Source organism: Myodes glareolus, chromosome 21 (genome assembly GCF_982192425.1).
Source record: "Myodes glareolus chromosome 21, mMyoGla1.1, whole genome shotgun sequence".
In the NCBI taxonomy this organism is placed as follows: Eukaryota; Metazoa; Chordata; class Mammalia; order Rodentia; family Cricetidae; genus Myodes; species Myodes glareolus.
Window position 1 is genome coordinate 56,748,978 of NC_142046.1, and position 22,436 is coordinate 56,771,413.

The window sequence follows — 22,436 nt, forward strand, 5'->3', positions numbered from 1 at the left end:
TAGTGGCCATTTCCTGTATGGTGGGGAAATTCCCCTCTCTTAATTCTAGGACCATAAAGATAGTGAGATTTTCAAGAGAAAGAATAAGGAGATGAACAGGGCTGTCTTCTCACTGCTGGCTCTATGTCTAGATCATCTCTGTCTGCATCTCTATGGAGGGTGTTGGCCTCTTTGCCCATGGGAAGGGCTTCATTTGCCCACTGTAGCACCTGGTGGGGGCAGATCATCGTGACTCTTTATTTCATGAGCTTAAGTTCCTCGTAGGCTAGGATACAGGGGTGTTTGTACATATAGGGGCAGTGGGGCCAACAGCGTCATGGCTGCCTTACATTTCTAAAGTGCAGTTTTTGTTCTACGGAAACATAGACTTTCATAGGTTAAACACATCCCCGTGAGCAGCAGACCCATCTTTTAAATGGTGGGAAGATACATTCATTTAATTTTCAGTCATTGGTCTTTTAATATAAAATGGTTTAGAACTAAAATTAAAAATTTATAGAGAAAAATAAGCAGACCTAGAAATATTGAAGAGTACTGGGGAAGGTGAAGCTAGACTCTCCAGACATTAAAATCTAGTGTAGTGTGTTATCAGATAAAATAGTATAGTCTACATAGAGAGTTCAAAGTCAGCCAGGGCCACACAGTGAGACCCTGTCCAAAACCAAGCAAACCAAATCACAAAACCAAAAAACTCCAAACCAAGAAGTCTATTAATAGATGCACAGCATAAACGAAGTGAAAAGCTAATGACAAACTGGGGAAAATGTAATATAAATGAGTTCCTACTCAATAGAAAAGGGGCAAGTAGATTTTAGTAAGTAAATCTAAATCCACATCATAAATATGGTATGGACAATAAAAGTGAAAACTATAGCAAGATATATTTTACATACACAATACTAACAAGAATTAAGGAAATTTGATAATATTACTTCTTGTGACCCAGGGCACAGTGACTCGGCTCTTCAGGCCTTACTGATGGGAATATAAAATAGTTCAAATTCCACAGAGCAAATGCTGGCCATAGCCGTCCAAGTTCCAAACGTCTACTTCAAAGGCCAGTGATCCCACTTCTAGCTATCCATCCTATTAATAAAGTCTGGATACGGTGTGTTTATAAGGATAATGGTATCCTGTTTATAGCAGTAGACTTTTAGAAACATCATGGTCCACAAATAATTATTAGTTAAATAACTTCATCTTTATCTTCACAATCTAATGCTATGCAGTCATCAAAGGATGGGCCAGCTCTGACTACAAATCAGAAACAATCTCTAAATATATTACATGTAAGAAGGACACATATCAACCTCCCTGTCTGTGTTCAGAATCGAGCAAGCATTGTGTGCTGAAATCAGGGCTGGGACACTGTGGCCATATGGACTGTTTTGATTGTTCACAACACCCTGGGTAGTAGTAGCTGATCTCAGAGAGAGAGAGAAACTGAGGCAGACTGACAGCCTAGGGAGAATCATTTCTTGATTCTTTTTGTTTTTCAAAACAATTTAAATTGTGTTCACTGGGCATGTGTTAACTATTCAACGATAAAATATTTAAAGCCCTTCCACAGGGCTGGGGGTAGAGCTCAGTAGCAGAGTACTTACCCAGCATGCATAAGGCCTGGTGTTCAACCCTCACAAGGCAATAAATAATAAATAAACACACAAGGGCAATTTTTGGCCGCGTGAGAAGCGTTAAATGAATCAATAGTTAGAACGGCTTCTCAGTCTGAGAATAGAAAAGACAAATGCTTATTTCATAAAGATCAAATTAAATTAGTATTTTCCCACTCTCCTTCAAAATCGGTTTGGATGCCTCTGTACTCTGCCCTGGTGCTGCGCATGCGCACTCCGGCTTAGCGGCCCACATCGGAAATAAGGGCTGACCACCTCATTGCGCCTCCACATTTCCTCCGGAACGCGATCAATGTCCCCCACCTGACCATTAAATAGATTTTGAGAACTCTTCAATCCCTATCAGTCCCCAAGCCTTATTTAGTTCCTCAGATCTGCCCCGGGCTGGCCACCGCGATCCTCCGGGTCATCCGTCATCATTTCTAGTCCTTTTCTGAAGCAATGCAGCTCGCTCTTTGTCTTGCTGGAAAACTGAACGGCTGTTAAATTATCCATTTATCTTCCTTCGGATCCTCTGTTCAGCTTCTCAGGCCCGTCTTTTCTACCTTGTTTGCTGACTTTTCATTCCCGTTTCCCCCTTCTTGGAGGCATCTCAGCTCGCCACCCTGCCCTTCAAAACAAACTCTCATTCAGTCGGCTTTCGGCTTGTTTGAAATCTGCTTCTCTCATCACCCCGCCCCCTTTTTGGAGACAGGGTCTTGTTATGCAGCCAAGGCTTCAAAAGTCCTGCTGTTCTTCCCCAGCCTTTCAAGTGCTGGGACGATAAGCATGCATCAATACGCCCAGCTCAAAATTTCCTTTTTAAGGTTATGTCTTTGGAATGCCTTAAAAAAAAAAAACTTTGAGATACGCTTCAACTTTTATACGTAGGTGGAAGGATGTTAGAACAGGCCCTAAACGGATGAACAAAGTCTTGGGTTCTCATCCTAACTTCACCCAATAGCGACCTTCCCGGCCTGAAGAGGATCTGCAGACTTGCTTCTAGACTGCTCAGTATCACAGCAGTGGTTGCTGACATCTCAGTGACTCCGCAAAGGCGCTGGGGTCTGTGTAATGCTACCACCTGGGCGTGCAGGGTCTCAGGCCTCAGTGATTCATCGTGGTTTGGGGTCCGAGATGGGAGGGCAGGAAGGACCTGAGCTCTGCCATCTACTGAGACTTCCGGGTTGGTTTGGGGGAACTCTAGCCTTGGTTTTCACTCCCGGAGAAGGGGCGATTGTGCTATCTACCTTGATATTGCATCCTACAGAGTCAGATGACGCCTGGCAAGCTGGTCTTGAGCACAGAGTCAGTGTTCAGGAAATGCTGTTGAGGACCCACTGCACCTCGTGAGCCAGGCAGTGTGGCCCTTACCTGAGTTTCCAGCAGAGACAATGACAACTAGATATGATGTCATGGCAGCAACGGTGACAGCAGTGCTGGAAGGTTTTACCATGTAACAGAATGAGGCTACTTTCGGTCAAATCTATGAACCAATGGTGATCCAGTAAGAAGCCAGCGAGGATGAGGCTGATGACCCTGGAGGTCAGGTTTGAAAAAGGATGCATTGAAAACAGTCCCATTGTCTCCCTTTGACTCTGCCTTGGGACCTTTTCTTTTCAGCTGGCTCTTCCTCTTTCTTGGCCTCCCTTTCTCCATCTAAAAATGTCAGCTGTTCAAATCACCTGTAGCACCAAGATCTAAAGCTGACGGCCCATCAGGCCAAGGACTCGCAGAATGAATCCCATCTCTGTGATGTTACAGTTATAGCTCATCCCTCCCTGTGCTTATAGGGGGTATTGGTTCAGACACTGAATGGCCCCTGACTCCCAGGAGATTCTGAGCAGCCCGTGCAAGGTCCCTGGTTTCTCATCCATGAAATGTAGGCAGAAATGCTAAACCCTACTATGAGGTGACACAGGCATGCAAGACGCTAAGTGACAGACACAAGAGCATGTCAGCTGCAACATGGTAGCCTTGCATTTCCTGTTTCTGTCACGCTCTGCACTTGAGAGTACTATTGAGCCTGTCCCTGGGTGCCAGGTGACAGCAAGCACAGAGCATCCCTGAGGGTGTGTGGGAGGACCACTGTCCCAGGGAGTGTGCTGGACCCTGTGGCTGAATAAGGAAAGAGGAGCATAGATAATTAGGATGCGGCCCTAATGGAAGCCACAGAGAGTCCAGAGTCTAGAATACATCTACCTCTTGGTGGAGGGGTGGGGGGATTTCTTTTGCAAGGACCTTGTTCTCTGAGCAAGTTCTGAAGTCAGCGTGAGACTGGATTGCTCCCCCCTCCCACACCCCGCAGGGATGACAGGTTGAGCAAGGGCAAATGACCGGACTGGAGCCAGGAGGCGCTGTAGAGAGGGCAGGTGCCAGTCAATGCAGGACTGAGGGTTACAGGTCACTCATGTTGAGCCTCTTTTCCCTCTAGCGGTGAGGAGGGAGGACTGAGGGGCAGAGGGCGACAGGGGCAGTAGGGGATGAAACCGTGGGACCGACTCTAGGGAGAGGCTGCTGAGCGTGACAAGGGTTCGGGTGGAGCGACCGGAGAGTCTGCTAGTATGGTAGACCCAGACGACAGAGCCCTCATGATGCAGAAACTAAGATGCTGTAGAGAACTGGAAGCCCCGGGCATCTTGTAACAAGTTTCTTACTCTTTTGGTTTAGAGGGTTTTTTTTTTAGAGGGTTTTTTTTTTGTTTATTTTGTTTACTTTTCCTGTCTCTCTCCTTTTGTACCGGAGCTTGCCCTCAGCTCTTCTGTGGCTCTTCTCCGCACAGGCTTAAAGACAAGGAACTGAGAGCAGCCCCCAAGGCTGCCTGTAAAGGAGTAGAGCGAGGGGGCTGGAGAGCTGTGTTGGTAGACGTGGGTGGGCTTTATTTTGAGGGCGCCCTGCAGGGATCTGATTCACTGAGAGCCCCTGCGCAAGTGTCTGCAGATGTCTCCTCTCGGGCTGCTCTGACCCCCACAGCAGGGTATGACTTCTCTGCTTTGTGGGTACCATCAGGGAGTCAAGCCAGTCATTCTACAGACAGTTTGGCTGTGGATCTCCCACATGGGGGCTCTGAAGGGAGAACTCTCTGGTCCCCCAAGTTGGCAGCAGGTATAGAGCTGACTTCCCAGGCTGAGCAGCGAGGGCCAGGTTCTCAAGAGCCCAGTTATCTACTTCTAATATTCTTTCATTCTCCGTTGTACAAAAGCACGGTGCTCTTCGCAAGGGCACCACACACAGAGGTCCTATGCCCTGGCACCCATGAGTGTAACCAGATGTGCAAATAGGGTCTCTGAAGATGTTAGCAAGATAATATAGGATCGGAGTGCGCCCAACATCCAATGGTTGGTGTTTGCTTTTTAAAAATTTATCCTATATTTATTGGCTTTATTTGTATATGTATGTGCACGACGTGTGTGCAGGAGCCTGAGGAGGGCAAAAGAGGGTGTTGGGTTCCCTGGACCTGAAGTCATGGGTGATTGTGAGCAGCTGTGTGAGTGCTGGGAAGCAACCTGGGTCTCTGTAGAAGCAGCACATTATCTTAACCACTGCAGCTTCTGTACAGCTCCGCTGATTCATTTTTAACATTGATTTACCGTGTGCGATGATGATGGTGTGTGTGTGTGTGTGTGTGTGTGTGTGTGAAGAGGTCAGCATTTCGTGGGAAGTGGTCCTCTCTTTCCATCAGCGGACATCCAGGCTTGAACCTTTGGGTCCACAGACTGAACAGAGTGCCTTTCCTCACTGAGCCAACCCACTCACTCCTCCTCCGCGGTGTGTCCACAGCAAGGCCAGGTAAAGCCCTCTGCCTCTGGAAGAGTGACGTGTGCAGAAGCCGCAAAGGGCCAGGATAGCAAGCAACTACCAGAAGTCGGGAGAAAGGCCTAGAAAGTTCTTCCCTCACACCCCCAGAAGGAACTCAGCCTGCTGTGTCCTCGACTCCACCCCCTGCAGATGTGAATGGATAAGGGCTCACACAGTGTACAGCTTCCTGTCACAGTCTATAACTGAGGGAAGTCAGGGCAGGGGCTGAAGCAGAAAGCAGAGATGCTGCTTGCTGGTTTACTCGTTGGCTCTTACACAATTAGCTTTCTTCCTTTAGTTCCCTTTCCTTTCTCCTTTTCTTTCTTCCTTTCTGTTTGTTTGTTTTGGAGGCAGGGTCTGACTCTGTAGCGTTGGCTGATTTAGAACTACGTAGACCAGGCTGTCCTAGAACTCACGGAGATCCTGCTGCCTCTACCTCTAGAGCGCTAGGATTAAAGGTGTGTGTCGCCATGCGCTCAGATCAGCTACCTTTCTCATACAGCTCAGCCCCACCTGCCTGGGGAGGGTGCCACTTGCAGTGGGCTGGGCCTTCTCCCATGACCCATCAGTCAAGACGATCTCCTTCTGACACGGCCCAGGTCAATCTGACAAATAATTCTTCAACTGAGGGTCCCTCTTTTCAGGCGACTCGAGGTTGTGAAAAGTTGACAGTGAAAACTGACCAGGGCAGCCGCTAAGGACAAAGTGAAAATCATATAGGATTTTCTCTTTCCCTCTTGTTTTGAACTTCGTGTTAAGAGGTCAGAGCGGAAACTGTGGTGTATCCGGGCGTGCGGAGGGGAAGCTGGCTTTGCTTGCGGATTGTGGTATGAAGGGGAGCACTAGAGCAGGAGAATGTGGCTTTTGTTTCTCCTATCGGCCAGCTTCGATGTTGTAGGCCTTTGCAAAAGGGCCATGTTTATTTAGCCTCCTCATTCCCTTTAGAGACCTTACAAACAGAGCCATTAACATTCATAATCTTCAAAGCAATCAAGGATTTTCTGTCAAGCTCCTCAAACTTACTCCAGCCTCCTTCCACGGTCTAAGGGATCTCACAGTTTTAAAACGCACCCCCTTCTTGAGAAATGAATGGGCTTCTCAGAAAGAAGATGAAAAACTTCTGAGGTCAGTTTGCTGTCTTTAACTGGCCTAGTCAACCCAGTTTCCAGGAGAAAGTGTTGCATCAAGAATAGGGGTGGTGCAGGGTGGGGTCATGGCGAGGGCTGTGGGATGCAGAGGAGAGGTGGTGTTTTATAGAGAAGGTCCTTCAGGTCTGTGTGCTGCAGGCAGAGAGGAGATGGGAGGAAAGGCTGGCAAAGACAGGGGGAAGTTTTTTCCCCCAAAAGAAAGGGTTTAGGGAATTTTGTGCTTTGAGCAAACTGTACTTGGGCAAGCGAGCAGTCAATTGACAAAAGGTTGGGACAAGAGAGATGGAAGGCAGGGATGAGGGGCTCAGAATGGAATGGAGATGCCCTCAACGCTAATCCAGGGTATCTGGAAGATAGGCATGGCAGTAGGAACCTGGCATTGTCAACCAGGAGCCTGCCACAACCAGATTCTCTCTCTGTCTCTTTCTGTCTCTGCTCTCTGTCTCTGTGTCTCTTTCTCCCTCCCTCCCTGCCGTCTTTCCTTCTCCCTGCACCTCCCTTCTCCACATGCCCCCCCCCCCTTCATCAGTGCAGCAAAGCTTAGGAGATCATTCATAGCAGATGGGCTTCCGAAAGTTCATGGAGCCGTCCTTTTGAATGCTTGTATTGCCCTCTCATTCCTGTTTGGCTAAGAACATATGGGTTATTTTGGAGGGGAGCAGCTTTTGCTATCAGCACTTAGAATCAGGTGTGGTATATGTATCAAGGATGGTATTTTGAAAGAAGGAAAGCAAGGCATTTTCTACTCTGAGTCACGATGCCTTGGCTCCTCATGTAAAACAAACCCGACATTCGTCTTTCAGGTGAATGGTGGCTCAGAAACACCAGCTGTCTCAGCTTGGAGAAAGCCTGCCTGCCAGCTCTGTGTGAGGGGGACATCCACAGGACAGAGCCCATCAGACAAGCAAGAGGATGCTTGACAGTTTTCTACTGTGTATATTATGGCAGGAGAAAAGAGAAAGCAAGAGAAAGAAAAGTGGAGGAGAGAAAGCAAGAGAAAGAAAAGTAGAGAGGCAGGAGGAGGGAGATGAGATGCCACCCCCTTGGTGACACCTTTGGTGGCTGATCTCTGGAGGTGGGGAGGGCCTGTCTCTGGAATCTCAAGAGTAATCCAGAAAAAGAACAGAATTATCCTACAGCGAGTTGGCACCATCCAAGCAACACATTTGGGGGACTCAGTAGGTAGTGTGGACAGCAGAAAGACAGGGAAGCAGCCTTGAGCCCTGGAGGGACTGAGCCCACGCCCGAACAACCAGTGGCTAGAACTGACTAGGAACTGGTGGGGTCATGAGGCCTGCAGACTTCAGCCACTGAGTTAGTGGCCAGAGCCTGCGCAAGCGTCATCACATCCATGCCCGCCATCCCTCTCTCTCCTCTCTCTTCTTGAGGATTGCTTGTTTGTTTTACCTCTGAGTCTGTGTGAATGTCATTCCATGCATGTTCGCCTTTGTAAGACAAGTAAGAAACTTACCCCAAGTCTCTTCTTTTGTTAACATCTCAGGGAAGTGCTCCCTCTTCCCACATCCAGCCTTTGCCAAAAAAAAAAAAAAAAAAAGGACAAGTTTTTGCTCTGACCAGTCGCCCTATATGAGTCATGAACCATCAGGGCACACCAAGTTGTTTGTTTTTCACAGACTTTTCCAGTATCTAGAGAGGCTGCCTTTTATCACCTCTTTTCTAGTTTATTAGTTCCTAACTTGCAGCCTCCACAATTTCAAGTATATTATAGTATATTTTATTATTTAAAAAAAATTTATTTTATGTGTATGGGTGTGCTGGCTAGCTTTATGTCGACTTCATTCAGGCTAGAGTCGTTTGGGAAGAGGGAACTCAGTTGAAAAGTATGTCCCCACCTCTGGGCCAGACTGTGGTGCATTTTTCTGGCTGATGGTGACGAGCAAGGGTCCAGCCTACTCTGGGTGTTGCTATTCCTGGGCTGGTGGTCCTGGATCTTATGAGAAAACAGGGTGAGCAAGGCACGAGGACCAAGTAAGCAGCCTTCCCCCGTGACCTTCGCATCAATTCCTGCCTCCAGGTTCCTGCCCCACTTGAGTTCCTGTCCTGACTTCCCTCAGCGATGGTTTGGAAATGTAGAACTATAAACTGAAATACACCTCCCCAAGTTGCTTTTGTCCCTAATTTGCACAATGGGTGTGTTGCCTGCAGTGTGTGTGACCTTGTGAGTGCCTGGATACCTTGAAGGTCAGAAGAGGGTGTTGACTCCCTTGGAACTGGAGTTACAGGTGGTTGTGAGCCACCACGTGGGTGCTGGGAATTGAACCCAGGTCCTCTGAGAGAGCAGACAGTGCTCTTAACTGCTGACCCATCTTCCTATTCCTCAAATGTATTCCTTCTCACTTTCCTTAGAGAGCACATTAATAGCTGTGCTAGTAAAACAGTAAGTTCCAAGACGATCTTTACAACTGAAGTTAAAATAAATACATAAATGAAATGAGATTCCAAGTGTATTGTCTGGTGTGAAACCTCTGTCACTGTTTTTTGAGACAAGGTCTCATACAGCCCCCACTGGCCTTCAACTCACTGTAAGGCAGAGGTTGCCCTTAAGCTCTGGTCCTCCCGCCTCCATCTCTCTACTGCGGGTCTATAAGATTATAGTTACAGGATTCTAGTTGTGCAAGGCCAGGGCTGGTTTACAAGGTGCTGGGGATTCAATTCCAGGGTAACCCCTTTGCAGTGTCAGTGAGGGAATCCATCCCCCAAATCAAAAGCCAGTTTGGAAATGAGATGAAAATCTGATTACCTTGAAAAACTGTCAATTTTGAACGAACAGATTTATCACGTCTCTGTGCATCATTGCCGTTCTTAGGTATGCTGAGGTTCAAGTTGAGAACAAAAATAAGGAGCAAAAACTTAGTTTGCTCCTGTGAACAGCAGCTCAGAATGAGACAGGAGGGTTCTGTTTATCCCTAAGGCTGCCTCAGCAGTGACTTCAAACTTTGATAGTGTCTTTTTTTCTCCTTCTTTTTTCTCACTTTTTTTTTTTTAATCCAAAGATGTTGAGCAGCAGGCTAATGGCTCCCCAGCAGGGTGTAAAGACAGCAGAAAGCTCTGGAATCAGATGTCAATGTATTCCTCCAAGACATCCTGCTAGGCCAGAGCTAACTAACCAGGGCTTTCCGCTTCTCCTGGGGAACACGCTTTGATGCTCCCCCGCCTGCTCTGGGCCTCCTATATGCTTCCTGATTAAAATGCTGTCACAGATAAATCATGACTTCTGCCTGTTTGGACTGCTTTCTCTCCCCCACCCTCTCTTTGTCTTCTTTCCAAAAGTTTGGAACCCTAAGATTTAAAAGATAAACATATGTCATGTCTCCTTATGTAACCATGAGGAACCTGGGGTTGGTCCCCACTGTGCCCTCCCACCTGGCCTGCAGTAAGAGCGAAAGCAGTGTCACAAGGGGTTGCTCTTCATTTCAGATAGAAATAGTTATATAATTAATCAACCACCCCAACCCTATATGTTTTCATGTATTTTCTGTCAGCCATGTTTGCCCTATTATTTCCTATTATTTATTACTTGAGTAGCTGTCTCACGAATAGATTTTAGTGTGAGAATTCCTCCATTTCCTTCCACATACTTACGGATTGCCTGGGGATTAACACTGTCCAGGAGACAAGTATTTGGATTTTTTCTTTCAATGAATGGGCATCAGAATGCTCTGGTGTGGGTTCCCATTGAGAACCTCTTCGGGCACCTGAGTGAGCAATGACACTTGTTCCCCTTTGCTCGGAGGAAATCCGAAGTCAACAACCAGAGGCACAAGTGGAAAGTGCTTGATCAAATAGGATGTTTAACAAGAAGAATCCTTTGAAAGTCACAGAGTAAAACCGAATTACCCAGTAAAGTCCATGGAGCAAAGTGGCTGCTCTTCAACCGTACTTCTATCTCCTGCCCCACTGCATGGCCGCCCTCCTCCTCCAACTCCCTGCCGTCCTAGCTATATACAGGGCAGCCTCCAGACTCTCCAGCCTCATCACTCCGCGCTCCTCCCAAAGGACCATCTCCTCCTTCCCAACACAATCCCTTTGCTTGGGCTCTACACAACTCTCTTGCCATCCACGCCTGCTGGCTTGGAGTCTGTGATTTTGCCATTAGAGGAGATGTCTATTTTGTGTCTTGTGATTACTATTCTTTGCCATGTCCCCAGTCATCTCAGCAAGACTACGCTGGATTCTTCTGTTTTGTGTTTCAGACAATGTCCCTCTAGCCCATGCACCGTGGGAATCTCTGCCATCTGTATACCACCTCATTTGTTGCCTGCCCTCTCAGAGCCCCATTTTTGCATGTCTAAGTTCAAAACCCCAATGATCTGTTTGCAGCAGCCCTACTCGTCCCAAACACTTTGCCTAAGGATCCAGTGCCATTTTAGTGACCTTTCTGGCTATTTCCTTAAGACTGTTGTCTTTCCAGTAGCTGCAGTTCCCGCCCAGTGACTGATTCCATTTCATTTGGGGGGCAGCATCAGTTAGTGTGCGATTGTCCACTGCATGACGTGTAAGATAGAACTCGACAGAGATGCTTTTGGTGCTGTCTGCACTTGCAGTTTGACGGCTCAGCTGGTTTCAAAGCCTTCCAAAGAACTTATAGCAGAAATTGTGCACTAAAAGCAATGGCGGTGATAAGAAACCAATAGAGAGCAAGTTTTTCATTGCCCGTTCATGAGCGACAACAGCAGTGAATGTTGAGGATTAGCTTTATGAGCAACTTTCTCCACCTTCTCCTTCAGGGTGATGTGACTTTTTACTGAGAGAAAAGTTGAGAGAGCCAGGTCATTGGGAAGCCTCCACACGAAAGCAAAGGCCGAGGTGCAGAAGGACACAGATTAAATCTGCAGGGGCATCACTGGGTCTGTGTGTTCCATTTCCTGAAAACAGCAGGTGTGTCTAACCTCAGAGATGAGTAAGGAAAAAAAAAATCGAGATGCTGCGTGATGCATGGTGGAAATACTGTTCTCTAAATCGTCAACACTACCTTTTCTATTTAACATCAAGTAGCTTCCTTTTTAACCAAAAGATTCCAGAGTACCTAGTAGCAAATACAGGATGAGCTCAAAGAGCTGGGGATCAGAAATGAAGCAACAGACTCGGGGTGGGAGCCGCATGCAGGCCCTTAGCAGCACGTGAAGCTAATTGAGCTTTACTTCCTTCCAAGAGAAATTTATCAATTAAAAGAGTAATGTATCCATCCCATTAAAGCCTATGCACGGGGCACCGAGTAACACTAAACCATAATTCCATGTGGGCAACCAAGGGAAACTCAGCAAAGCAAAAGGTACCTGACCCAGCACCCACGGACTCTACGTGGGATCCTGCTTATTCCGTGTCAAGGGTGGGGGAGCAGACAGGAAGAAAAGAGTGTTAGGGTCCTCTTTATAACAAACTACATCATTCTCAATGTTTCTTGTCCAATCTTTCATTATTAGATGAGAGAATATTATAGTCATTTGTAACCATAACAATTGATTTTAGATTATCTTAAAACTGTATCTGATTGATTTTATGATACTGGGCATTTAATGGTTCATACGAAACAACAAGTGAATTTACTTTTATCATTTGTGGTTATTAGAAACACATTTCGGTCTCAAAGACACTATTCTAATTTGTTTGTTTTCAGGGGACTGTGACAGGTCTCTGTAGCTCGTAACAGTACTGAAAATGAAGTGGTGGGTAAGTCTGGGACTTAATGGTTGTGATGTCCTTAAAAAACCATCCTGGGTCCTTAATGAAGTAGCAGGGAATGAGACACTAAAGAGGTTTAGCTTTCCCTGCGTGCATCTCACTTGGAAGTTAGGAACGTGGCTCAGACGGATTGAGCTAGGTTGGGGGTAAAGAACTCGTCGGGGGGTGTACAGATGAAAGCAAATGCTTAGCCATAGAATTAAAAACCAATGTACACGAAACTGTTAGTGCAAACGGATGCCGGCCCTGTTCAGTGTTCCAAAAGCGGAATGTGAACCCTTCGAAGCTGACACATGTCTCCTTGCCCCGGGCAGGCTCTGCACCAGGCAGTGAGGCAAGAACTCATTAGTGGCACCGCTCAGGATTCACGGCTTGGCACAGTTACGTTTGCTTAAAGACGAAGGCGAATTTTGAAGATGGAAGATGCTTCCCATACAAAACCCAGTGGTCCAGACCCTGGGGTCAGAGCAGAAAGGCCTGTTCGATGAAAGTCTGTGTTTCACATGCTATTAATAAAAATTAAAAGCAAAATAGATTTATATCTGAGAAATTCAGGGTTAATCAAGGCTAAGTATGCTTCTCTCACACTAGATTTCTCTAAGCCCTCAATACTTTAATGTATATGGGAGTTTCCTTAGTTACCAGGCCTGTGAACTGTGTTCTAGAGAGATGGTGTTGACTATGGCTGCGTCTTTGAGTTTCATGGCAGCACCATTTGGTGAATGTAGAGACAAACTATTATAATCCCTAGTTTACAGACAAGGAAGGTGAGGTCTGGAGATGACATTTTAGAAAGCAGTAGAGACCTGAGGTCCCCCATCTTCGAAGCACCAGCTCTTGGCTTGTACCCTGCAAGCATCTCCCACTTCGAACGTTTCTGAAAACCTTACCCGTGCTCTCTGTGGCCTCGGGCAGGACACACAGACACAAGCCGGCAGTACCTGATACAAAGGCATGCAGATGCTGTCAATCCACTCCAGCTGCAACCGAGGCAGTTCGTCTTTCCGGTTCCGGTCAAAAATAGCCTAGGAGAGAGAAGCAGAAGCCTCGCCTTTATCCACTGGAGCATTTCAAATGCTTTGTCAAATGGCGCGTCAGATGACACCAGCTGAATACTTCACAAATTATGGCCTTACACACAGCCTCTTTCCCTTTCTCTACGATGAGAAATAAAGTATTTTCACAGATCTCCTAAGATGAGATTTGCAAGTGAATTTGTTTGAACTTTATGGCGTTCAGTTCCTTGGGGCCAAAAGCTGTCTGCAGGTACAGGTAATGGTTACTAAATCAAGTCACCAGGTCAGTGGGAACTGGGTGAAGTCAAGGGAAAGGAGATACATCTTTTTGCCACAAAAATAATGCAGGTTTTTACTTCCGCGGTGAGAAGATGTCCGAGACTGGAAAAGATCCTTGGCAGCAGGGTTTCTTTTCTTTTTTCCCTCTTATGAAACACAAATTATTTTATGAGATTTTAACAGTTGAGCGCTGATGCGGCAATCACGTGTTTTCTAGTAACATTCTGCTATTAATAGGGTACTAAGAACTTGCTTTGGATGGATGGTGGAGGCAGGCATTCATCCTTTCTTCAGCCCAGTCTTTAAATTTTATGACATTATTATGCTTGATATAATTTTTGTGTATTTCTAAAAGCCGGAGTGATTTATTTCTATCGGGAAGACTTTGGTCAACAGGAATTAGAGGGTTAAAATGAATTCCTTTAATAAACAGTCAGCTCAACTCCAGGGAGAATGTCCTTCCTTTTGTTCTTAAAAAGTAAGGCCCGGGCCTATGACATTACCTTCTGTCCATTGATCAGGAAGAGGGCACTGCCTAGTTAGAATTTGTCTTGCCTTATAAAAGGTGAGGTGAAATGTGGCACCCACATCATCCTGGTGTCTATGGCAGTCATAAGGGCAAGTCCAAGCCTCAACCTGAGTCCTGAGATGTTGGAAAGGCTGCATCCTTTAGACTGATGAACCACAGAGGGAGTGTGTGTGGTAGACAATGCTAGGTACCAAATCTGAGGAAACCATCTCTACCTACAGTAGGCAGAAAGCCACTGAATTCCAAACACTCTGCTCATCTTTTCCAAGAGATGCCTGGGATTCAGAGAAGGCTGTGGAATGTACTGGAGAAAGTGAGAGTTCTTCTGAAATACATAGAGCTTGCTTCAGAAATGTCCCTTTAAAAATGTCTGTGTGTCCATACGTGTTGTGTCTTTATGACAAAACACCCGAGACTTGGAGAGACTTGATAAAGAAAAAGGTTTGTTTGGTTCACAGTTCTGGAGGCTGGAGGGCCAGCGTCTGTTGGTGGCCTTCTTACTGAAAGCCCCGAGAGTCTCAGGACACCATAAGGCACGAGACAAGGAGCACACGTTTATGTCTTCCAGGGCCTTCCCGCTTCCTATAATCTACTCTAATTTGATCATGGGGCTCTCCGGGGACTCGTGAATTTCTCTAATCCCCATAGCTCCCAAAGACCACGCCTCTCCCCCCCAGAGTGGATGGAGTTTCCATGCTCGCAGTACTCACGCTGGGGATTGAGCTGCAGCACAGGAAACCTCAGAATGCGGGACCACGCCCCAACCACAGCAGTCTGATTTATTTTCTCTATAGTTCTTTTTCTACCTGAGTTATTTATTTCATTCACTTAAATGGAGTCATATGGGCATGGCCTTTTAGGACTGGCTTCTTTCATGTAGCATGATATTAAAGGTCTAATGAGGCAGCAAGTGCCAGAACTTCCCCCACTCATTTTTGCCGCATTATACTTCAATGCGGACATTGTGTTTATTAATTCATCAGTTGGCGGGCATTTGCTCTGTTGCCACTTTTTGGCTGCTAGGAGTGAAGCTGGTGTAAACAGTTGTGCGCAAATTTTTGTGTGGGTGTGGTTTCTTTTTATTTCCTTTGGGGATAAACCTAGAAGTGAATGGGTTACATGGCAACTCCATGTCGGACTTATTATATTAAGCCTTGTTTTTTACATTTGAGGATGATGATGCCATGACAGGCAGGTGGAGGTCAGAGGACAGCTGTCGGAAGTTGGTTCTCTCCTTTAACCAGGGGATCTGGGATTCCACTCAGCTTGCCAGGCTTGGACAGTATGTCAACATGTGTGGTCCTCTGGCCTTTTACTGGTAAGCAACTAGCTGAGTCATCAGCCTCGGCAAGACTGCCGGCTGGGATTCCATCCATGCAAAACTGCTCAAGATGGAAAAGGGCCCTGCCGCCTTCTCTGGTGTGTGGGTGTGTGGAAATGCAAAAATCTTACTGATAGTTTCTAACGATCGAGACTTGGTGGACTGGAACCTCAAAGAGACCTTTGACAACTGACACCCACTTCGTGCTTCAGTAAGCCTACTGTGTGCTGCCTGGTAGATTTACAATACTTGGCCCACTCTTGGAGTGACCAGGGAGGCTGTTTTCAGCTGCTCACTAGGACTGAAGAGGCTGGCCCCTCCCCGAGGGTGGGTATAAGCTTCCTTATCTTGAAGGCAGGAAAGGCACTCCCAGATTATGATCAGCATTCCCAAATAAGGACTGTATCAGGTAATCCAACATAAATAGCATGCTGCTGACCACCCTACAACCTGGATTCCCCACGTTTCAGTTTGAAAACAAAGGAAAAAAATGGTTTGAAATGATTTGCTTTGGGGAGTTTGAAAGTTTGGAACTGAAAAATAAGACCCAGCTTGCTCCTTGAGGCTGGACAGCTTGACTTTAACTCTAGGCTGCTATTCTGCTCTAAAGTGGGCATGCGTGAAATGTGCCCGCGCTGACTCCGAGATTCGATCCGCTCTGCCCTGCATGCTGTCCCGCTGTGGGTGCCAGGAAATGCTTGTTCGGCAATCTCAGTTAGAAACTGGGATCATGGTGGCTAGCATTCCTGTTTAGTTATAGTTCGAAGCTTTCGGGACTTCTCCAAACCCCTTCTCAGCCTTCCCATTTCAAGTCATGGTTTGGAGCTACCGTGATGGTGAAAGGACCGGCTTACCGAGGGAGTGAGCTTGAGTTCCGACCTCTCCCGATCTCCTTGTTCAAAGAACTCGCTGGTTACAAGTTCAGCCACCTGAAACACAGAAGCATTTTCAGTTGTTTGTAGTGCAGGACACCATGAGACTCAGAAGTGATTTCTGGCTTCCGTGCAAAGAAATGTTCTTATTTTGAAGAGCCTGGCCTTCGGGCTGTCTGAATCTGTACTGAACGCACTAATTTATGGTAGGCCCTAATTGTTATTCGCTTAATTCTTGAATTGCCCTGCGTGTAAGTACCACATGCTAACTGATTTCACCATTTCCGTTCCATTGTACCCATAATGCAATGCTCCATCCCCAATCGCAGGAACCCCGTCCCCTACTTTCACCCGCGACCTTGGGTGATCCAGAGACACATTTAAAAGTCTGGTTCTCAGGATCATTGTAGAAAAAGAGCTGATAGAACAGACAAATGCCTACTGGGCATTTCTGAGGACACTAAGGTGTGCAGCTAGCGAGTCTCTGAATGAACTCACTGGGATTGTAGTATATTGGAAGACTTGGGGAAGGAAGGGCGTGCTAGCCTGGATCCCAAAAACTGCTTTTTCTCCAGCTTAATGCTCTCACAGAAGAGAAGAATCTTATGCCCTATAAAAGTGAGATGGTTTAATTTTGTCAGGTACATGGAATCAAGATAATTTTCCTAAATCAGATAGATCATGGCTACTCAGGATTCTGAGGCAATATCTGCCTGGTTATAGTGAGTTCAAAAATACCCTATGGAATTTAGTGAGAACAGGTCTCAAACAGGGAAAAGAGGCCTGGGGATAGAATGCACACTTGATGTGCATACGGTCCAAGCATTATGAAAAATGATTATTTGTATGTACCTGAAGAGATGGATAATAAAATTTAAAGACAACATCAAACTTAAATGTGTACCCATATAACCACAGTTAAGACAAGAGAAGTAATATTAAAAAACTCAAATATCCAGTGAAGTCAGATTTCTAATATTTCTGGTAAGAAGCATGGGTCATAGTCAAGAACTCAACTACTTGGAAGTAATAGGAACTTATTCAGAAAGCCTCCCATGTCCCCCTGGTTGTGGGTTCTCCCCTCTCCAGCCTCAGCCCCTACCTTTGATTTCCACTCTCTGAACTCTTTTCCCCTCTGACCTGGCTTTTAAAGGAGAAGCAGTCTCCTTTAGTCTCATTAACCAGGCTTCAGGACCCTCCCTCGCTCAGTTGCCTCTGAAGTTGTATCTTTTTTGTTAAGATTTATTTATTATTGTGTGCTCAGTGTTCTACCAGAAGAGGGCACCAGATCTCATTGTAGATGGCTGTGAGCCACCATGTGGTTGCTGGGAATTGAACTCAGGTCCTCTGGAAGGGAAGAACAGCCAGTGTTCTTCACCTCTGAGCTATCTTCCCACAGCGAAACTGCGTGTCTTTTGCATTAACATAAATGCACGCAAGGTGCCCCAAGCAGGAATCCTCTGTACTCCTTGGAATGCAAAGGCCCTAACGGGAACTCTTGATCTTCCTCTCCTAGAGCAGCCCTGCCCAGTCCCCTCTGCTCCCCTCAGAGTTTGACCTGAACCCCTGGCTTATTTGTACTTAAAAACCCCCATCAGGATCATCAAGTGGCTCCTGATTGGATGTTTCATTAAAGAAGGAGGTGGGGGAGTAGGAGGGGCCACTAGGAAACCCATATACTGCAAGTCATGTTCCTGAGGAAAGACGAGTGGAAAAAAAGCACAGCTATGACGCATTCTGAAAAGGAGTATTAAAAATAAAATGAACGTCTCGGAAGCTACCATGTGTTTACATAATCTCTGAATGACTCCTGTCTGTAATCCTAGCACTTGAGAAGCTGAGGCAGGGGCATTGCCACGATTTTAAGGCCAACCTGAGCTACAGTATAAGATTCTATCTCAAAATATGTTTTTAAGGGATTAGTGATTAAGAGAGACTGCCCTTTCAGAGGACAGAAGTTCCAATCCCAGTACCCACATGGTTGCTAACCACTGTCTGTAACTCCAGTTCCAAGGGATTCAAAGCCCTTTTCTGGCCTCTGGGTGCCATACCCTCACATGGTACACAGATACACAGGTAGGCGAAACACTCACACATATAACATAAAATTAAATCTTTTTGGTTTTTGGTTTTTCAAGACAGGGTTTCTCTGTGGCTTTGGAGCTTGTCCTGGAACTAGCTCTTATAGACCAGGCTGACCTCAAACTCACAGAGATCCACCTGCCTCTGCCTCCTGAGTGCTGGGATTAAAGGCGTGTGCCACCACCGCCTGGCTCATAAAATTAATTGTAATTAAAAGAAAACTATACACATACATATTAATATAAATATATGCACAAATGCATATGTTTACATTTTAATTTTAAGTGTGTGCACGCATGTATTTGTTGGCACATGTGAGATTGAGAATGTATGTGCACATGTGTGCAAGTACATGTAGAAGCCAGAAGCAGATGTTCAGAGTTTTGGTTATTTTCTACTTTATTGAGACAAAGCCTCTTGCTGCCCCCACAGCTTGCCACTTCTGGCTGGTCTAGCTAGCCAGCTTGCTCTGGGGATGCCCTGGCCCCACCTCCATGTGCGGGGATCACAGGTGGCCAGTAGTTCTGCCCCACTTTTACAGAGTGTCATGATTCTGTGCATGAGAGACCTTGGCAGGTGAGAGCCACGTAGTGGGGGTGGGGACCTTAAGACATAGATCAACTTGGAGACCAGGCATCAGACAGACAGGAGACCTTACAGAAGACAGACAGTCTCTTCTACAAGTTTGTGCAGTTATCACTGAGAGTGAGCACTATCCCTACAGAACGTATCATTTTGGGAGAAGTGATTGGCAAACAAAATGCTGACAGCGTACAGTAATAGCTGTGGACGACTTCCCCGGGCATTCGAGAAGAGAGCTCAGAGAGGATTAGCAGGTTTAGGGATGAATGGGAACAGAAAAATCCAGTCTCGTGGAAATGGGGATGAAGCTGCTGCTTGATTCCAAACTAGAAATATTAAAATTAAGGTATGCTTTAAATGGAAATATTAATTAAGACTCAGCCGTGGAAATAAGAATCTCATTTATGGTATGGCCAGCGTACTTATGGATAAAATATCTGGATTAGGTGTCTTTCAGCAAATTCTTTTTAAAAATAAATTTAAATGACTTCTAAAAAATTGTGTGTGTGTGTGTGTGTGTGTGCGTGCCACACTGCCTGTGGAGGTCGGAGGACAGCTTCCACCGACCTTGTGGGCCTGGGACTAGAACTCAGGTCGTCAGTCCTGCCATCAAGCTCCTTTACTTGATGAGCCATCTGGCCCAGCAAAATTTTTAAACAGAAAAAAATAGCTCAGAAAATAATTTACATAATTCCTTTATGAAAGCTGTGAGACTTCGGGTCCTCAGATGAAGACACAAGAGAGAAACAGATTACATTTGCCTATTCCTGAGTGTCAGGAAGCAAAAAGAATCTAAGATGTTCATATAGAGGAGAAGAACCATGGTGTTTTTGTTTTGGTTGAATGCGGAAGAACACTTCAACCGTAAGTCTGTGACTCTATGAAGCCAGTGTGTAGCCTTCTTCAGGTGAGAAGTAGGCCGAGAAAGCTACCTAGCCTTCAAATAATGTCATAGGAGATCGCGGGAAAGGAATCATTTTCCTAGTGCAGCTAAAAAGCCATGGGAAGAAAGCCTGAGTGGGGAAACATCCCGCAGGGAGCCAGGCCCACTGCTGGCGGAGACTTCATGGTGAACGCCTGGAAGGCTGGGGATCTCCACGGACCATTGGCTTCGAATGCCTTTTATCTCCTCCCTTGCAGACTGGGAGGACTGTGGTGGTATTCTGTGTGTGGAGGTGGCTGTCTGATGTTGTATTCTAGGCACATTTAGATCCTTACGTTACACCCAGACCTATGGTAGGGATGGCACATAGCATCTTGAGATTCTAGACTGGGGCCCGACGCCCTGACTGATAGGCCACCCATTTTGCCTTCCCTGGGAGAGAGAATGGGTATGCTTTGTCTGGAAGGACACTGAGTGACATTTCTGGTGATTTGAATCGCAGACCGTACTGTTTCCATTCTCACAAACGATTTCTGACTTTCTTCTGACCGGGCATAGGCACGGATTGTAGCTCCTGGCAGAGTACTCTCACGTGAAAAGTCTGGACCGGTGGATTACCGAAGGCATTTGATTTCTACTGTCAGACTCTCCTCAGTTGGTCCAACAGCTCAGTCCAGAATGAGAGCAGAGGTACCAGTCACTACAAGTGTGACCCAACAAAAAATTGTAAACTCGCTTAGAACATGAGATTTTTGTTGTTGTTGTAACTTTATTGCCTGGCTCTTGGGCATGAGTTTTGCAAGCGGCACTATTATGTGTCAAAGGTTAGACCTGTGTAAGCCGTGATGTTTAAAAGTGCAGGTGGTTCCGGGCTGAGGAGAAAAGCTCGGCCCTTTGTGAATCAGAGTGTGGCTCTAATCTGCTGGAATCTATTCTATGTGGCTCTAATCTGCTGGGATCTATTCTATGTGTTTTGGTTATAAGTTTCCTCCTCAGAAATCTGCGCCGTCTCAGCTTTCCCTGCTGCTGTTAGCCATTCTCCGGTTCCAGCCATGGCCTTGGCAGCCCTCAGCCTTCTTCTTTCTGTCCCCGTGCTCCTGTCTCTGTTTCCTGGAGGTCTTACGTCTTGTACGTCTGTGTCTTGTTCACTTTTTGCGTAACCCAAGGAATCATGGGTCACACTCCAGCCCCCTTGTCTCTCCACTCCAAGAACAAGCTCTGAATTCAAACTCAAAGGTTACATCTAGTGTGAGCTTGTATATCTTGGCTAGTCTTTTATTCAGATTTCTGACTTAGGAACTGTCCCTTTCCCAGGGTGAAGGTCACCAATGACTGTTTCCGCGGAAGTAGTCCATTGGTGATGAACTTCTGGTCTGAATGGTTACTGTGTTAGTCTGAGGGCAGTGACTCTCAAGGACACAAGGGGGAGAAGGGCAAGTCTCTGTCTATGTCAGCAGCTGCTCTCTATAGAAGACCTTGGGCTGTTTATCCTTTCTAAGCCCCATCCTTCCCATGTGTGAAGCAAATGAATTTCCTAAAACTCCAAAAACCTCACTCCAAACTCCGTGGCTAAGACACAGGAAGTTATTCCTGCATAGTTCTTGGGGCCAGTGATTCAAATCAGGGTGACAGGCAGAAGACCAGGGGTTGTTTGCCGTGTTACTCTACATCAGGCTGATGGGTAGAAGCCCAGGGGTTGGCAGTGTGGTTTACATCAGGGTGATGGGCAGAAGCCCAGGGGTTGGCAGTGTGTCCTTTTGAAGACTCCGTCTGATCCTTGCCTCTTTTCAGTGTTTGGTAGCTGCTAGCACTTCTTAGGGTGTAGACATTATCACTTCAGTATTTGTTGGACTCTGATGTTGCCTTCTCTTCTGAATTCTGAGCTTTCTCTGCTCTTTAACAAGGACATTTGTGATGGGAGTTGGGACCCATCTGGATGGCCAGGTTCTTCTCCCTCAGCAAATCCTTACATCTACCCTTGCAAGCAGAAAACTGTCCTTTTCTTCTCAGGGAATGGTTAGAGGTTTCTGGGATCATGTCACGGTATCTTTGAGTTGTGGTTACTCAGCCTTTGTACTAACTACCTACCATACGTGAAATGAAACAACACATACAAACCAATCATTTATTATTATATGAATATACCTTATCTCCCTCAAAAGTTCATTTTAGGGTCCCATAGTCCCCCCTAAAAGGTATCGCACAAAACTTAGAGAGTTTGTTGTTGACTGGTCCTGCACTCAGGAGGCTGAGGCAAGAGCATTACTTGAACCAAAGAATTTGAGAACAGCCTTGAAAATATAGAGTTATCCTGCCTCAAGAAAAACAATACAATAAGATTAAGTTAAAGAGGGGGAAGAAACCTAAAGAGCTATTGACCCCTCTTAGTAAACAAGGATCTTGGTAGTCAAGTAGCCAGGGAGCTATTATATTCAAAACTACCATTACATAAAAAAAATGCAATGCTTGGGTGCTTTGAGAAACTGTAAAATAACAATTAGTCTTGATAAAAATTAAATGGGACATAGCACGCTTTGGCCATAGAGCCCTCTGATGTTTAACTAGTACTTGAAAACAAAACAGAGTTTCATGAGTGCTAAACAGAATCTT

The 22,436-nt window shown here is 46.0% G+C and overlaps 1 protein-coding gene across 1 annotated transcript in view; it reads right to left on the minus strand.

The window, feature by feature from the left end:
- The window catches only part of Pde11a (phosphodiesterase 11A), a 327,936-nt gene that overhangs the window by 19,480 nt on the left and 286,020 nt on the right, over positions 1-22,436 (minus strand). The window contains exons 18-19 of the mRNA XM_087900073.1: positions 16,262-16,336; positions 13,204-13,287 (exon numbers count right to left, since the gene is read on the minus strand). Of these exons, the coding sequence (XP_087756199.1) occupies positions 13,204-13,287; positions 16,262-16,336 (159 nt within the window). The remainder of the gene's footprint in view (positions 1-13,203; positions 13,288-16,261; positions 16,337-22,436) is intronic.